The 16,006-nt window shown below is 44.7% G+C and overlaps 1 protein-coding gene across 5 annotated transcripts in view; it reads right to left on the bottom strand.

The window, feature by feature from the left end:
- LOC116981189 (VPS10 domain-containing receptor SorCS1-like) overlaps window positions 1-16,006 on the bottom strand; it is a 720,890-nt gene that overhangs the window by 120,261 nt on the left and 584,623 nt on the right. For all 5 annotated transcript variants that reach the window (XM_033034012.1, XM_033034011.1, XM_033034009.1 and 2 more), the window contains exons 13-14: window positions 8,213-8,304; window positions 5,886-5,993 (exon numbers count right to left, since the gene is read on the bottom strand). In XM_033034012.1, coding sequence (XP_032889903.1) covers window positions 5,886-5,993; window positions 8,213-8,304 — 200 coding nt within the window. The remainder of the gene's footprint in view (window positions 1-5,885; window positions 5,994-8,212; window positions 8,305-16,006) is intronic.

A 16,006-nucleotide genomic window follows, 5' to 3' on the forward strand; every position in this document is an offset into this window, starting at 1 on the left:
AGTGTGACTGAGGAGTGAATGAATAATGCGATGTAAAGCGCCTTGAGTATTAGAAAGGCGCTATATAAATCCCATCCATTATTATTATTATTATATGGGCCAAGCGCAGGCAAGTGGGACGAGCGTAGATGGGACATGTTGATCGGTGTGGGCAAGTGGGGCTGAAGGGCCTGTTTCCACATTGTATGACTCTATGACATGAGTTTGGTTTGTCTGTATTTATGTTTAGTATTATCTGGTTGATTGCTGCACAGTTACTCCAGAATTCTGTGTCTTTTTTTATAAACCAGCATCTGCAGTTCCTTGAAGAAGGGTCTCGACCCGAAACGTCACCCATTCCTTCCCTCCAGAGATGCTCCCTCATGAGTTACTCCAGCTTTTTGTGTCTATCACAGTTCCTTGTGTCTCCATCTTAGAGAAAGTATGTTTATTGAAATAGGAATGGATATTTGGAATAAACACGTGTATGATGGCGGCATTTGGTGATGTTGACGGTGTTCAAATTGTATGTGATCTAAGGACGGGTTACTTGGGAGCCGGTCTGCTTTGACTGGCACCAGACTATATTGGTTGGATTGGCTGTCTATACCAGTGGGGTAGTTAACTGGGATCAGGGTTGCTTGCATGATGGACTGGGTTACTGAAGTGTCAGACCTGATTTGCTGGGTACCAGGCATGATTAGTTGGTTGTCAGTTTTGCTTTGGCTGGTTTGGTTGAATGCCAACTGGATGGAGTTGGTGCCAGTTGGGATAACTGAATGCGAGTCAGAGTGGTTGGATGTAGCCTGGGTTATTTGGATGCCAGACTGGATTGGTTCGACGCCAGTCACGATTAATTGAATGCCAGTCTGTGTTAGGTAGATGTTAACCAAACTTAACAGAGTGCCATTCGGGGTTGATTAGATGCCAGAACTGGTCAGCTGGGAACTAATTTGGGTCTGAATTGGATGGAAGTTACACTGGGTTTGCTTGGATGTACAGATTGAACCAGTTGGGTACCATTGCAGGCGAGCTTGGTGCCAGACTGCATTATCTAGTGTCATAGTTTCTTCCCAGCTGTTATCAGGCAAATTGTGCTGTCCTATCACTAACTAAAGAGCGGTCCTGACCTTCCATCTACCTCATTGCAGACCTTCGCACTATCTTTAATAGGATTTAACTGGACTTCATCATGCACTAAACTTTATTCCTTTTTTCCTGCATCTGTAAACTAAGAACGGCTTGATTTTAATCATGTTTAGTCTTTTCACTGACTGGATAGCAGACACCAAAAAAGCTTTTCACTGTACCTTGGTACACATGACAGTAGTAAACTGAACTAAACACTCTCTGTTAGTTGAACATTAGTACTAGTTAGTTGAACCAGTGTACTCTATGGATTTAGTTGGGTGTTAGGCAGGGTTGGATTGTCTGGCTGGATTAGCTAATATTAAACTAGATCAGTTGTATGGTGCTCTGTATAAATTGGGTGTCAGACTGAATTAGCTCATTGGACCATTGGTTGTGGAGTACTTCATGTTGGGCATCTTTAATTGAATGCCATACTTATTTAAATGAACACCAGATTTGCATTAGCCGGATACCACACTGGATTAGTTGAGCAGCGGATTATTACTTGGATGCCAGACTGGATTAGTTAAGTTCCAGACTAAATTGGCTGCATATCTCACTGTGCTAGTTGACTGGAGACACAAGGGTCTGCAGATTCTGGAACCGTCAGCAAAACAAAAAGTGCTGGAGGAACTCAGTGGGTCAGACAACATCTGAGAATGGTACACAAAAATGCTGGAGAAACTCAGCGGGTGCAGCAGCATCTATGGAGCGAAGGAAATAGGCAACGTTTCGGGCCGAAACCCTTCATCTGAGAATGGACAGGCGACATTTCAGGTCGGGACCCTACTTGAGTCTGAAGAAGGATCCCGATCCGAATCGTCGCCTCTCCATTCTCTCCACGGATGCTGCCTGACCCACTGAGTTCCTCAGCACTTTGTGTTTAGGTTAGTTGACTACTGGACTAGGCCAGGCTGAGTTACTTGGGTACTAGACTGGATTAGTTAAGTGCCCAAATGGGTTAGTTGGGTGTCTGACTAGGTTAGTCAATTACCAGACTGGGTTAATTGGTTGGACGATTGAGTAAGTTGGGTGCTGGAGTGTGTCAACTGAGGGTGAGTCAGACTGAACTAGATGGATGCCTATCTGAGTTCATTGGATACGAGCCCTGGGTGAATTGTGAGCCAATTCAGGCAGGTTAAAATGTTAGAGGAATGAGCTGGATTGACATTGTGATCTCTTCACTTTTCACACATATTTACAAGCTCTTAGGTTCGGCAATTATCTGCGTTTTAGGATATCATGCACAAGTAGAGTAGAGACAAACATTACTTTACTAATTAAAAATGTAAAACACACACGAGTGAAATGTCTAATCAGCATTATTCAATGGCTGGAACGTGCTTAATTTAAAATAAATGGATTCATGTAGCCGCTAATATAATGACAATTGGGAAGTGTAGGAGATGGAGCTGTATCAATCATGGTATGTGTTCTTTGAATTAGACTGGTGAAAAGGGAGCCCCATAAACAGCAGCCAGTATTTCAGCCCAGTAACTCTGAGAAATAAACGGATGATCAGCGCAAGGGAACACGCTGAAGTGCGTTGCATTGGTATTGCTATTTGTGCTGAAACAACAACAAATAATTAAGTGCAATTTAATCTAAACAAAGATTCTTCAATATGGGATACATCTCAGATTGGCCTGAGCTGATTAACTGGGGCTGATTAATTACCTTGGAGTTCCTTCCTATAACATGGCGGACCGTGCATGAACAGCCTCCTGGCTCATCCATCATTGGGCCTACTTGATGTGGGAAGAACTCACTCGGAATTATTGTCATTTCTCACTCCACCAAACATGAGCACGGAAAAACAGTAAATCATTCTATTTTCAGGGTGCGCTTTGAATGATTTTCCTTCAAGCTTTTCAATAGGATCTCCAATAAGTTGACACCTGCCTCAATCACCAAAGAATGGAAATCAAGTGAAAGGCACAGTCACAAAATTCCCTGACTATGTATTCCAAGGAAAAACACAAAATGCTGGAGTAACTCAACAGGCCAGGCTGCATCCCTGGAGAACATAGGCAGGTGGCATTTCGGGTAGGGACCCTTCTTCATATCTGAGGAACGGTCTCAACCAGAAAAGTTACTTACCCTTATTCTCCAGGGATGATGCCTGACCCGCTGGGTTATGAAGATGGATCCCGACCTATCCGTGTTCTCCAGGGATGCAGATCCGGATTTGATCTTGACTACGGGTGCTGTATGTATGGAATTTGTACATTCTCCCTGTCACCGTGTGGGTTTGCTCCTGGTGCTCTGGTTTCCTCCCACACTTCAAAGACATACAGGATGTTAGGTTAATAGGTTTTGATAAGATTGTAACTTGTCCATAGTGTGTAGGATAGTGATGTTGTACGGGGTGATCGATGGTCGGCGTGCACACAGTAGGCCGAAGGGCCTGTTTCCGCACTGTATCTCTAAAGTCTAAAGACTGTTCCCTGTAAGCTTGTGTTGCAAGCATTGCTTCACTTTCCCACCATGCAGAAGATTCACAGAGTGATTGATGCCGATGTAGAAGAGGCCACCTTCATTCCATTACCCATTTTGTACTGTCACACATTGTCAAGGTCAGCCCAGAGCAATTCCAGGAACCATAAGCTGCTGTGGAACACTGTTCAGTTTGGTCTACAAATCTGTCAGTATCTTCCCCTGTGTGTCTCTGTTCAGTGGGTGGTAAGAATTGGGCACTCAGCCCAACAATTGCAAGACAAAGTGGGTCCAGTACTGTAAGAACAGAATGAGACAGGAATGTGGCAAAGGCCAAAATCAGGTCATCTGTGATCTCATTGAATGGTGGAGTCTAGGACAACGACCCTACCACTGTGCTACAGTGCTGCCCTGTACCTTAATTCCAAAGCCCATATTTAAATTATTTAGACCCTTTTGCAATTGTTAAGAAGGGTTCAGAGACGTTTAATTCTTTCTGCATTTGTTTTCGTTATTCCTGGGAGACTAAGAACATTGCATCCTTTAACAGCTGTTTCACTCGCTAGAATGACTTCATGTCAGATCCATGTTTTACTTTCTTGTTTTTTTTACATCAGCAAGGGGAAGTCAATTGAGGATACTTTCTTAAAGCCCTGGCCCACGGTACGAGTTCATTCCAAGAGCTCTCCCGAGTTTGCCCTGATTCGAACTCGGAGATTTACGGTAATGGTCACTCGTCGGTGCTCGGGGCTCTCGTGGACATTTTTCAACATGTGTAAAAATCTTCACGAGTCTTCCCGTGCTTACCTGCCATGAGCGAGTCTTCCCGAGTACCTGCCGATAGCGTTACGAGCTGCGAAGAGACGTCCCCGAGCTCCGACGCACCCGCTACGTTCATTCTCCGTGCTTACCATGAGTTTGATTTTTTTTAAACTCGGGAGAGCTCTTGGAATGAACTCGTACCGTGGGACAGGGCTATTAGTTTCTAGTTCAGTTTTGAGACACCTTTACAGTGCGGAAACAGGCCCTGCAGCCCACCAAGTCCGCACCGACCAGCGATCACTCCGTCCACAAGCACTATCCTACACACAAGGGACAATTTACAATTTTTATCAAAGCCAAATAATCTAAAAACCTGATCGTCTTTGGCATGTTGGAAGAAACTGGAGCACCCGGAGAAAACCCACATGGTCACAGGGAGAATGAACAAACTGCTTACAGTCAGCATCCGTAGTCTGAATCAAACTCAGGACTCTAGCGCTGTAAGGCAGCAACTTTGCTGGTGCACCACTGTGCCTAATCTAGCTTTATCTATAAGTGCTGGAGGAACTTTGCTGTCAGGCAGGATCTTGGAGGGAATGGAGGAACGAAGTTACGGTCAAGACCCTTCTTCAGATTGTAGAAATAAGGGACTGCAGAAGCTGGCTTCCAACAAAGGACACAAAGTGCTGGAGTAACTCAGCGGGTTAGGCAACATCTCTGGTGAACGTGGGTCTGAAGAAGGATCCCAACCCGAAACATCGCCTATCAGTGTTCTCCACAGATGCTGCCTGACCCTCTGAATTACTCCAGCACTTTGTGCCCTTTTTCCCCCGCTTCTACAGACTGATGGAGTAGGAGGGAGAAAACTGGAAAAGAGAGGTGAGACTAGGGCAAAGCCTGGCAAGTGATAGGTGGATTGAGGTGAGGGTGGGTGATTGGCAGATGGATGGAGTAAAGACAAAGGTCAGAGGTGAAAGGTGAAGGGAGACAAAAGACAGTCAGATAAGGAAAAAAGCTGTGTGAAATGTAAAGCTGGGAGAGTTTGTTTTCTTGCTCAAGATTTTAACATCTACAATTTCTTAAGAGTCATAAGTCCGATGCCCTATCCAATTTTACCCACAATTCAAGGCACCAAGTTACCTAGTTCCCATTCATAATATCCAATAGTACGTATCAAATTTTTAAACCATTTCTACGCCTGTTATTCACCAGTGCAAAATAAAAGACTGAAGAAAATTAATTTGTTATCCCATCGGGAGTAATTGGGGCAATTGTTTGGCGCAAAAAATTAGGTTGCTAAGTGAGAGGAGACGCCGCGTTTAATCTGGTTGTGACCATCTACTCTGGAAGTGATGGGTGAGAACTCCTTGTAGCTGAAACCCTCTAATCCAGGCAGCATTCCGGTAAACCTCATCTCCACAAACGTCCTGTAATGGATGGGTCGACCAGAACTGCATGCATTATTCCAAATATTTCTTTTTTCTTTAATCTCAAAGCCAAATGATACATCAATGGGTATTATTTTCATCTTTCAAAAGTTTAAGGCTGCTTTAATGAAGTAAAATGTCTCTACTCACGTCATGACCAGAGTTTCCTCTCCGGGCTCACCCAGTACACCATCGACAAAGAGAGGAACCGAGGTGAAGCTATATTTTCTCCAGGACCTCCCTTCATCAAAGCTCAACCTAGTCAAAGCAAGCAAATAATGACAAGTGTGTTACACAGACAAAAAAATAATGAAGCAAAGAGCCTTGAGTATAGCAGTAATTTTAGTTTAGTTCAAAGATGCAGCATTGATTCGGTTCACCATGTCCATGCTGACCATTGATTACCTATTTATACAAGTTCTATGTTATCTCATTGCATCTTACACACTCGGGGCAATTTACAGAAGCCTTAATTAATTAAGTACAATTAACCAGAACAATTAACCTACAAAACTGCACGTCTTTGGAATGTGGGAGGAAACCGGAGCACCCAGAGAAAACCCACACGGTCACAGGGAAAACGTACAAACTTTGCACAGATAGCAATGACGGTCAGGATTGGTCAGGACAGTCAGGATCGATCCCAGATCGATTGTACCTGGGTCTCAGGCGCTGGCTGGTAACGGCTGTACCCTTCTTGGCATTGTGGTTTTATGACCCAGAGCACTAGGCTAACAACATGTTTAATATTCCGCCAGGGCAACTTGAGGAATTTAACTTTAGACTTTAGAGATACAGCGTGGAAACAGGCCCTTTGGCCCACTGAGTCCTCGCAGGCCAGTGACCACCCCATACACTAGCACTATCCCACACACTAGGGACAATTTACAATTTTTACCAAAGCCACTTAACCTACAAACATGTACGTCTTTGGAGTGTGGGGGGGAAACTGAAGCACCCGGAGAAAACCCATGTGGTCACAGGGAGAACGTACCAACTCTGTACAGACAGCACCCATAGTTAGGATCGATCCCAGGTCTATGACATTGTAAGGCAGCAACTCTACCATTGTACCACTGTGCCACGATTCAGTTAACTGAATTCAGTTGATTAATTAAATGAAAATCTTTAGATGGACACAAAATGCTGGAGTAAATTGGAGGATCAGACAGCATCTCTGAAGATAAGGGATTGATGACCCTTCAGGAATCTATTAAACATGTCCGACTGTCATGAAAGTCCTTCCAATGCCCTTTGAGGGATGGAAACCAATGCCCGCACCTGGTCTGGCCTATATTTAACTCTAGCCCTGCAGCTCCATGAATAACGCAACAGGCCACTCAATTCCAAAACATTAAAGATGGGCAGAAAAATGCTGGTATTGCCAATGATATCGACATTCCGTGAAAAAATGTAAAATAAAATTTCAAATGCGTTTTACCAGAATGAAGAGTGAATTAGGGGGCACCACTACAGGGAGAGGATGGATAGACTTGGATAGTTTTCCCTGGAACTCCGGAGATGTGGGGAGACCTGATAAAAGTATATACAATTAGGAGAGGCACAGATAGGGTAGACAGTCAGAACCTTTCCCCCAGAATGGAAAAAAATGGAAAAGTGGGTTAATTGACTTCTGTAAATTGCCCCTAGTGTGTAAGATGCAAAAGTGGGATAACAGAGAACTAGTGTGCGGGTGATCGATGGTCAGTGTGGAGTCAGTGAGCTTTACCCTTAAGGGGCTATCCCACTTGGGTGACCTAATTGGCGAGTTTAGAAGAGTTTAGGAGAGTTTGAAAAAATGTCATGTTGAAGACCTCCTTCGACTATGTTGAAGACCAGCTTCGACTAGCTACGACTAACTTCGGGAAAATTGGACACCAAATAGTGGAGAGTGAAGACGACCTCCTTCAACGTCCCTTCGACCTCCCTTCGACTATGATGAAGACTATCTACGACTACCTTCGATGACCTTCGACTACCCTCGATTACCTACGACTAACATGTCGACCTACTACGACCCACCACGACTAAACCTACGAGTAAAAAAAGTATCGATTTGTTCCATGGCGACCTTTTTTTACTCGCGGGCATTTTTCAACATGTTGAAAAATACGGCACAATCTAGCTGAGGCCTCGAGTACGCGGAGACCACTCTCGAGCATGAAGGAGAGTTACAAAGACCTCCTACGACCTCGTGTCGACCATGCTGCGAGTATGCGTTGAGGGCAAACTCGCCAGAACTCGCATATTAGGTCACCCAAGTGGGACAGCCCCTTTACAGCTGTATCTCTAAACTCTGTAAATTGTAAATTGACCCTAGTGTTTAGGATAGTGCTAGTGTACGGGGTGATCTCTGGTCGGTGAAGACCCGGTGGGCCGAAGGGCCAATTTCCACGGTCTAGCTCGAAAGTCTAGAGTCTAATGGCAGATTATTGCAATTTTTTTTTCTTAACCAGGATGATAAAAGCAACAATTACCACAGATGGCGGATTGGCTGGGGTGTGTGTTTAATGGCCACTAATGCACCACCTTGATCCAGGAATAAAATGCTGTGTTCCTCTTCAAATATCTAAGAAGGAAATACATAGAGATTAACCTTAATCGGGTAGAGACAGGAACATCTGACAGAATCACCCATTAGTTCAAATTGAAGGAAAATAAATTGATGGCTTTAACAAATTAAATAGAACTATTTTCAGTCTGTGCAATAGGAACAACCTGCTTTACACATCACAGACACCATATAACCTTGATAGCAAAATACAATAAATAATATGTTATATCAGAAGAATATTAATGATGGCTTGTCATCATCAAAGTGTTTAGTTTACTTTAGCTTATTGTCACGTATCTAGGTACAGCGAAAAGCCTTTTTGTTGCATGCTATCCAATCAGCAGAAAGACTACATATGATTACAGTCAAGCCATCCACAGTGTGCAGATACAGAATAAAGGGAAAAACGTTTAGTACACGATAAAGTCCAGTAAAGTCTGATTAAAGGTAGTCTAAGAGTCTCCATGTAGTTGGTGATAGGATGGTTCCGCCGACTGAGGTATAAGAGCATTTACAGACATTTTGAACTATCTATAATATCCAACATTATGGAACCAATCGTCAAAAGATGTTTATAATTAACATGAAAGTAGTGTCGAGTCATTGAGGGTTATACAGCATGGAAACAGGCCCTTTGGCACAAATTGCCCCATCTACAATAGTCCCACCTGCCTGCGTTTGGCCCATATCCCTCTAAACCTATCGTATCCATGTACCTGTCCACATGTTTTTAAATGTTGGGATAGTACGTGATTCAACCACCTCCTCCGGCAGCTCATTCCATATATCTACTACCCTCTGTGTAAAAAAAGTTGTCTCTCGGGTTACTATTAGATGTTTCCCCCTCACATTAGAAATATGTCCTCTGATTTTTGATTCCCCTACTCTGGGTAAAAGACTCTGCATTTATCCTGTCTATTCCTCTAATGTTCTTGTACACCTCTATAAAATCACCTCTGATCCTCATGCACTCCAAGGAATAAAGCCCTAGCCTGCCCAACCTCTCCCTATAAATCAAGCCCTGGTCCTGGTAACAATATCATAAATCTTCTCTGCACCCTTTCCATCTTTCCTATCACAGCGTGATCACAAATGAACACAATACTCTAAATGTGACCTCACCAATGTCTTGTATAAGCATGGATAGAAAATGTGCAAATGAGAATTAATATCTAGTTTCTTTACTGCAAAGGGTGGCACAGTGGTGCAGCAGTAGAGTTGCTGCCTCACAGCACCATAGACCCGGGTTCAATCCTGACTATGGGTGCTGTCTGTATGGAGTTTGTACATTCTTCTCGTAACCAAATGGGTTTTTTCCGATGTCCAGTCTCCCCCCACACTACAAAGATGAACAGGTTTTCAGGTCAGTTTGGCTTCGGAAATGGTAAATTATATAATACAATACAATACAATTCAATTTATTGTCATTTGGACCCCTTGAGGTCCAAACGAAATGTCGTTTCTGCAGCCATACATTACAAAACAAAAAGACCCGAGACACAACATAGTTTACACAAACATCCATCACATCGTTGTGATGGAAGGCAAAACAAAATTATCTCTCCACTGCACTCTCCCCCCGATGTCAGAATCAGAGTCAAAGTCAAAGCCCCCGGCTGGCGATGGCGATTGTCCCGCGGCCATTAAAGCCACGCCGGGTGATGCAAGGTCGCGCACCGGGTATTGTTGTTAGAGCCCCCGGCGTGCGCTCGCAAAGTCCCGCGGCCATTCCAAGCCGCGCGGGGCGATGGTGTAAGGCCCCGCTCCAGGTGCTCTTCAACCCCGCAACTCGGGCGGGAGAAGTCGCCGTTGCGGAAGCCCCGAAAAGCGGTCTCCCAGCAGGGACCCGCGGGCTCCCGGTGCCGCCGTCCGCCAAACCCGCAGTTGCAGCCTCCGAAGCTCCGGAGGTCGGGTGGCAGCAGCGCTCCACCACCGCTCCACCCGCTCCGGACTCGGCCAGCCCCGTGAGGGTGAGTAGTCGGCAGCTCCGCAGCTGGAACCCCAGGTCGTTCCTGCTCGAGGCCGCTCCACGTTGCAGCCCCAACGACAACGGAGACCCGACAAGAAAAGGTCGGGTCTCCCGTGCAGGGGAAAGATTTTAAAGTTACCCCTCCCCCCCACACACACATACCCCAACAAAAAAAATAACAAAAACTACATAAAAATGAGATCAAAAAATAATAAAACACAGACGGACTGCAGAGGCCGCTGCTGACGAAAGTCCCTGGTGTGTGCTAGAGTACAGGGGATCGCTGCTCAGCATGGACTCAGTGAGACGAGGGGCCTGTTTCCGCACTGTCTCTAAACTAAACTAATCTAAAATCTGGAAAGTCAAACCTTGGTCTCACAAGGAAAAGTTAAAAGAGTACCATGTAATATTATATGAATCCACAGTGGTGTTTTTTTACTTGTTCCAGCTGTGAGTGTTGAAATAAAGGTAATCTTCCTAAGAGACAATCTTTCTGTATTAGACTTTAGAGATACAGGGTGGACAGCATCGGACTTCAGGATATAAACTGGTTCATTGAACATAGAACAGTACAGCATTGGAACAGGACCTTTAGCCTACAATGTCTGCATTGTACAAGGTCCCAAGACCAACTCTTATCTGAAGGTAGACACAAAATGCTGGAGTAACTCAGCGGGACAGGCAGCATCTCTGGAGAGAAGGAATGGGTGATGTTTCGGGTCAAAAACATTTCGGGTCAGTCTGTAGAAAGGTCTCGATCCGAAACTTCATCCATTCCTTCTCTCCGGAGATGCTGCCTGTCCCGCTGAGTTACTCCAACATTTTGTGTCTACCTTCGATTTAAACCAGTATCTGCAGTTCTTTCCTACACCAACTCCTATCCACCCGCACATAATCCATATCCCTCCATTCCCTGCATATCTCTGTACTAATGTAAAAGTCTGTTAAATGTCACTATTGTATCTGCCTCAACCACCAACCCCAGTAGTGCGTTTCAGGCACTCACCACCCTCTGTGTAAAAAACCCTCTCATTTTAAAGACATGCCATCTTGTATGTGATATTTCCATCCTGGGGAAAAGGTTCTGACTGCCTACCTTATCTATGCATATAGCCTTGTTGTGCCACAGGTTGAGTATTGAAACAATGGCCAAAAAAGCACACCAAGGCCTTTACTCCCTTAAAAGGCTTAGGTGGTTCGGCATGTCCCTAACAACTGTCACCAATTCTGCAGATGCGCCCTAGAAAGCTTTTTATCAGGAGTCATTACAACATGGTTTGGCAACAGCTCCATCCAAGACTGCAGGAAATTGCAGAGAATTGAGGACGCAGCCCAGACCATCACACAAACCAAAGCTAGACAAAATTGCTGGAGAAACTCAGCGGGTGTGGCAGCATCTATGGAGTGAAGGAATAGGTGATGTTTCGGGTCGAGACCCTTCTTCAGACTGATGTGGAGGTGAGGAGGGGGGGGGGGGGGGGATAGGAAGAAGAAAGGAAGAGGCGGAGACAGAGGGCTGTGGGAGAGCTGGGAAGGGGTGGGGAAGGAGGGAGAAAGCAAGGACTACCTGAAATTGGAGAAGTCAATGTTCATACCGCTGTGGTGTAAACTACCCAAGCAAAATATGAGGTGCCGCACCTCCAATTTGCAGTGGGGCTCACTCTGGCCATGGAGGAGGTCCAGGACAGAAAGGTCGGATTCGGAATGGGAGGGGGAGGGGAAGTGCTGAGCCACCGGGAGATCAGGTTGGTTAGTGCGAACCGAGCGTAGGTGTTGGGCGAAGCGATCGCCAAGCCTACGTTTGGTCTCACCAAGACCAAACAAACCAACCTCCCTTCCATTGACTCCATCTACACCACGCTGTCTCGGCAAGGCCACCAGCATAATCAAGGACAAGTCTCATCCCGTCACTCCCTATTCTCCCCTCTCCCATCAGCAAGAGGTACAGAAGTGTGAACATGCATACCTCCAGATTCAGGAACAGTGCCTTTCCAACTGTAATCAGGCAACTGATTTTACGAGGATGTTGCCCTGGGCTAGAGGGTGTGAACTATAGGGAGAGGTTGCGTAGGCTGGGACTCTATTCCTTGGAGCACAGGAGAATGAGGGGTGATCTTATAGAGGTGTACAAAATCATGAGAGGAATAGATCGGGTAGATTCACAGAGTCTCTTGCCCAGAGTAGGTGAATCGAGGACCAGAGGACATAGGTTCAAGATGAAGGGGAAAATATTTAATAGGAATCTGAGGGGTAACTTTTTCACACAAAGGGTTGTGTGTTTATGGAACAAGCTGCTAGATGAGGTAGTTGAGGATGGGACTATCTCAACGTTTAAGAAACAGTTAGACAGGTACATGGATAGGACAGGTTTGGAGGGATATGGACCAAGCGTAGGCAGGTGGGACTAGTGTACCTGGGACATGTTGGCCAGTGTGGGTAAGTTGGGGTGAAGGGCCTGTTACCACACTGTATCACTCGAACTGAACCATCCTATCAACAACTAGAGAGCGGTCCTGACCTTTCATCTACCTCACTGGGGACCCTCAGACTATCTTTTATCGGACTTTACTGGACTTTATTTTGTACTAAACATTATTCCCTCTATACTGTAGCTATAAACTGTGGACAGCTTGATTGTAATCTTGTATTGTCTTTCTGCTGACTGGTAAGCACGCAACAAAAATGCTTCTCACTGTACCTCGGTACACATGACAATAAACTAAGCTAAACTAACTAGCTAACTAATGGAAGCACAAGCTACCCATACTGCTCAGTTTGAGTAAAAATCCTTTATCATTTCTAATGTGAACTTACACTCATATTTCCCAGTCAGTGAAAACCCTTACCCTGATTAGTATTGTTGTATTGTCTAAGGCTGTACTTCTTTCATGTGCTGTACTAATTATGCAAAATATTTTAAGAGCTGAATAAATCATGAAAGTCATCCATCAGTATCTGTTAAAGACTGATATATTTTACGGCTACACAATATTAATGGACTACTTAACAAATATAGATCATAAACAAAAATGCCCTCATTTCTCTCAGCGAAAACACTCGAGATGTCTGTCATCTTGAATAGAATGCTTGAGACTCAAGCAGCACAAATATGCCCTCTCTCAATTCTGAAGACAAAGACTTAGTGAGCACTCCATCGTGCCCTATCTTTATTGCCAAATGTTGACGTTTTTGATGGATTCATTTGTTTAAAGATCATTTCCTCTGCTTCAGAATAGGCCGAGTTATAGTTTTTGCCCAGTAATCACTCAGTTCCTAAGCATTATTCACCATAATAAATAATAAGAATGGTCGCATGTTGAAGGGAATTAAATATATAAGGAACTGGATGAACATTTGACTAAGTGGGATTGATGGACCTGGAATCACATCCACTTACGCAAAAGCGCTTCATGTTGAATTGGCACGAAGTTCTTCCCACAGTTAATTACCCTGGAACAAGGGCACAACAAACAGGCGGAAATATTGACATAGATGAACCAATTCTCAAAAGAGAGCGGAGACACAAGAGCATGTGGATGCTGACATTTTGAGCAATAATAAAACATTGCGGTTGATTGGCCATTGTAAATTAAGAAGTAAGCTGCTTCTAGAATTCATAGAAACATAGAAACATAGAAATTAGGTGCAGGAGTAGGCCATTCGGCCCTTCGAGCCTGCACCGCCATTCAATATGATCATGGCTGATCATCCAACTCAGTATCCCGTACCTGCCTTCTCTCCATACCCTCTGATCCCCTTAAATATAGCCAATGAACTGGCCTCGACTACCCTCTGTGGCAGGGAGTTCCAGATTCACCACTCTCTGTGTGAAAAAAGTTCTTCTCATCTCGGTTTTAAAGGATTTCCCCCTTATCCTTAAGCTGTGACCCCTTGTCCTGGACTTCCCCAACATCGGGAGCAATCTTCCTGCATCTAGCCTGTCCAACCCCTTAAGAATTTTGTAAGTTTCTATAAGATCCCCTCTCAATCTCCTAAATTCTAGAGAGTATAAACCAAGTCTATCCAGTCTTTCTTCATACCTGTAGTTGCTGGGAATCAGACACAAAAGCAGAAAATGCTGGCGATACTCAGCAAGTCAGGCAGTATCTACGGAAAGAGAAATTCACGTGTGTGGCACTGGGTCACAGACTGCTGCCTGGCCTACTGAAATTTCCAGGACTTTATTCCTTGGAGGATGAAGGGTGATCTTATAGAGGTGTATAAGATCATGAGGGGAATAGGCAGGGTAAATACACAGTTTTTTACTCAGAGTAGGGGAATCGAGAAGCAGGGTACACAGGTTTAAAGCGAGGGAGGAAAGATTTAATAGAAACCTAGAAACCGGTGGGGCAACCTTTTTACACAAAGGGTGGTGGGAGTATGGAACAAGCTGCTGGAGGAGGTAGTTGATGCAGGTACTATCGAAAAACATTTGGACGGTTACGTGGATAGGATAGGTTTAATGAGATATGGGCCAAACGCAGGCAGGTGGGACTAGAGTGGATGGGGAATGTTGGCCAGCATGGGCAAGTTGGGCTGAAGGGCCTGCTTCCGCATTGTATGACTCTAAAACTCTTTCAGTTTTTGCTTTGCCCTGATGGAGGATCGTTATATGCTCCAAATCACTTTTCATGCAGACTGTCACTCTGACTTAAAGCTTGAATCGGAGCGGCTTTGAGAATGTTCATTTCTTAAATTAGTTAATTGTATTTTCGGTTAAGATTTGTTGAATTCGCCCACGCATACTTCTCGCAGTAACTGCCTTGCCATTCAAGTTCAGTCCTCTGCTAAAACAGAGAAAGTAGCTGTCAAATTATTTATCAGAAATCCTTCAAAAAGTTTCGCAACATCCTGATGAATGTGAAGGTGTTTGCTTTATTTGGCATAAGTTTGCTGAATTAATGGCAGGATGGGATAATCCTGCTCGTCACAAGGTCCTTGTTTATAGATACAGTAGAATAACAATTCACCGCTGGTCTCCGCGTGAACGAAGATGCCAGACTATAATTAGCGCCACAGAGTCATACAGAATGCTAACATCCCCTGCAGCCCCATAAACCCATGCTGATCATTAAGCACTGATTTATATTAATACTGGACTACTTCCTGTACTTACCTTTAGACAGGTACATGGATAGGACACGTTTAGAGGGATACGGGACAAACACAGGCAGGTGGGAGTAGTGTTTATTTGGACCATGTTGGCCGGCGTGGGCAAGTTAGGCTGAAAGGCCTGTATCCCCGCATTAGGATTCAATGACTATCTATGACTCAACTTTCTGCTTCCCACATTCCCATCAACTCCTCCAAGATTCTCCCACTCATCTATAAACTAAAGGCAATTTACAGCAGCCCAATAACCAACTAACTTGAAGATAGGCACAAAATGCTGGATTGACTCAGCGGGTCAGGCAGCATCTCTGGAGGTTGCAGGTGGTTGCCGGAGGTTGCAAGTAGTGGAAGCAGGTAGGGAGACTGACAAAAACCTCCGGGAACCGCACGGAAACCTTGGGTGGGGCGCAATGAGGTCTCCAGAGGTTTCCGTTCAGGTTTCCTAAGTGGGACAGGAGCATTAGACACGCAGCGTGGAAACAGGCCCTTTGGCTCACAGAGTCTGCACCGACCAACAATCACCTCCCCGTTCATGCTGTTTATATCGTAAACACACGACGGGGAATTTACAGAAGCCAATTGACCTACAAACCTACATGTGTTTTGAGTGTGGGAGGAAACTGGAGCACACAGAGA

Source organism: Amblyraja radiata, chromosome 15 (assembly GCF_010909765.2).
Source record: "Amblyraja radiata isolate CabotCenter1 chromosome 15, sAmbRad1.1.pri, whole genome shotgun sequence".
In the NCBI taxonomy this organism is placed as follows: domain Eukaryota; kingdom Metazoa; phylum Chordata; class Chondrichthyes; order Rajiformes; family Rajidae; genus Amblyraja; species Amblyraja radiata.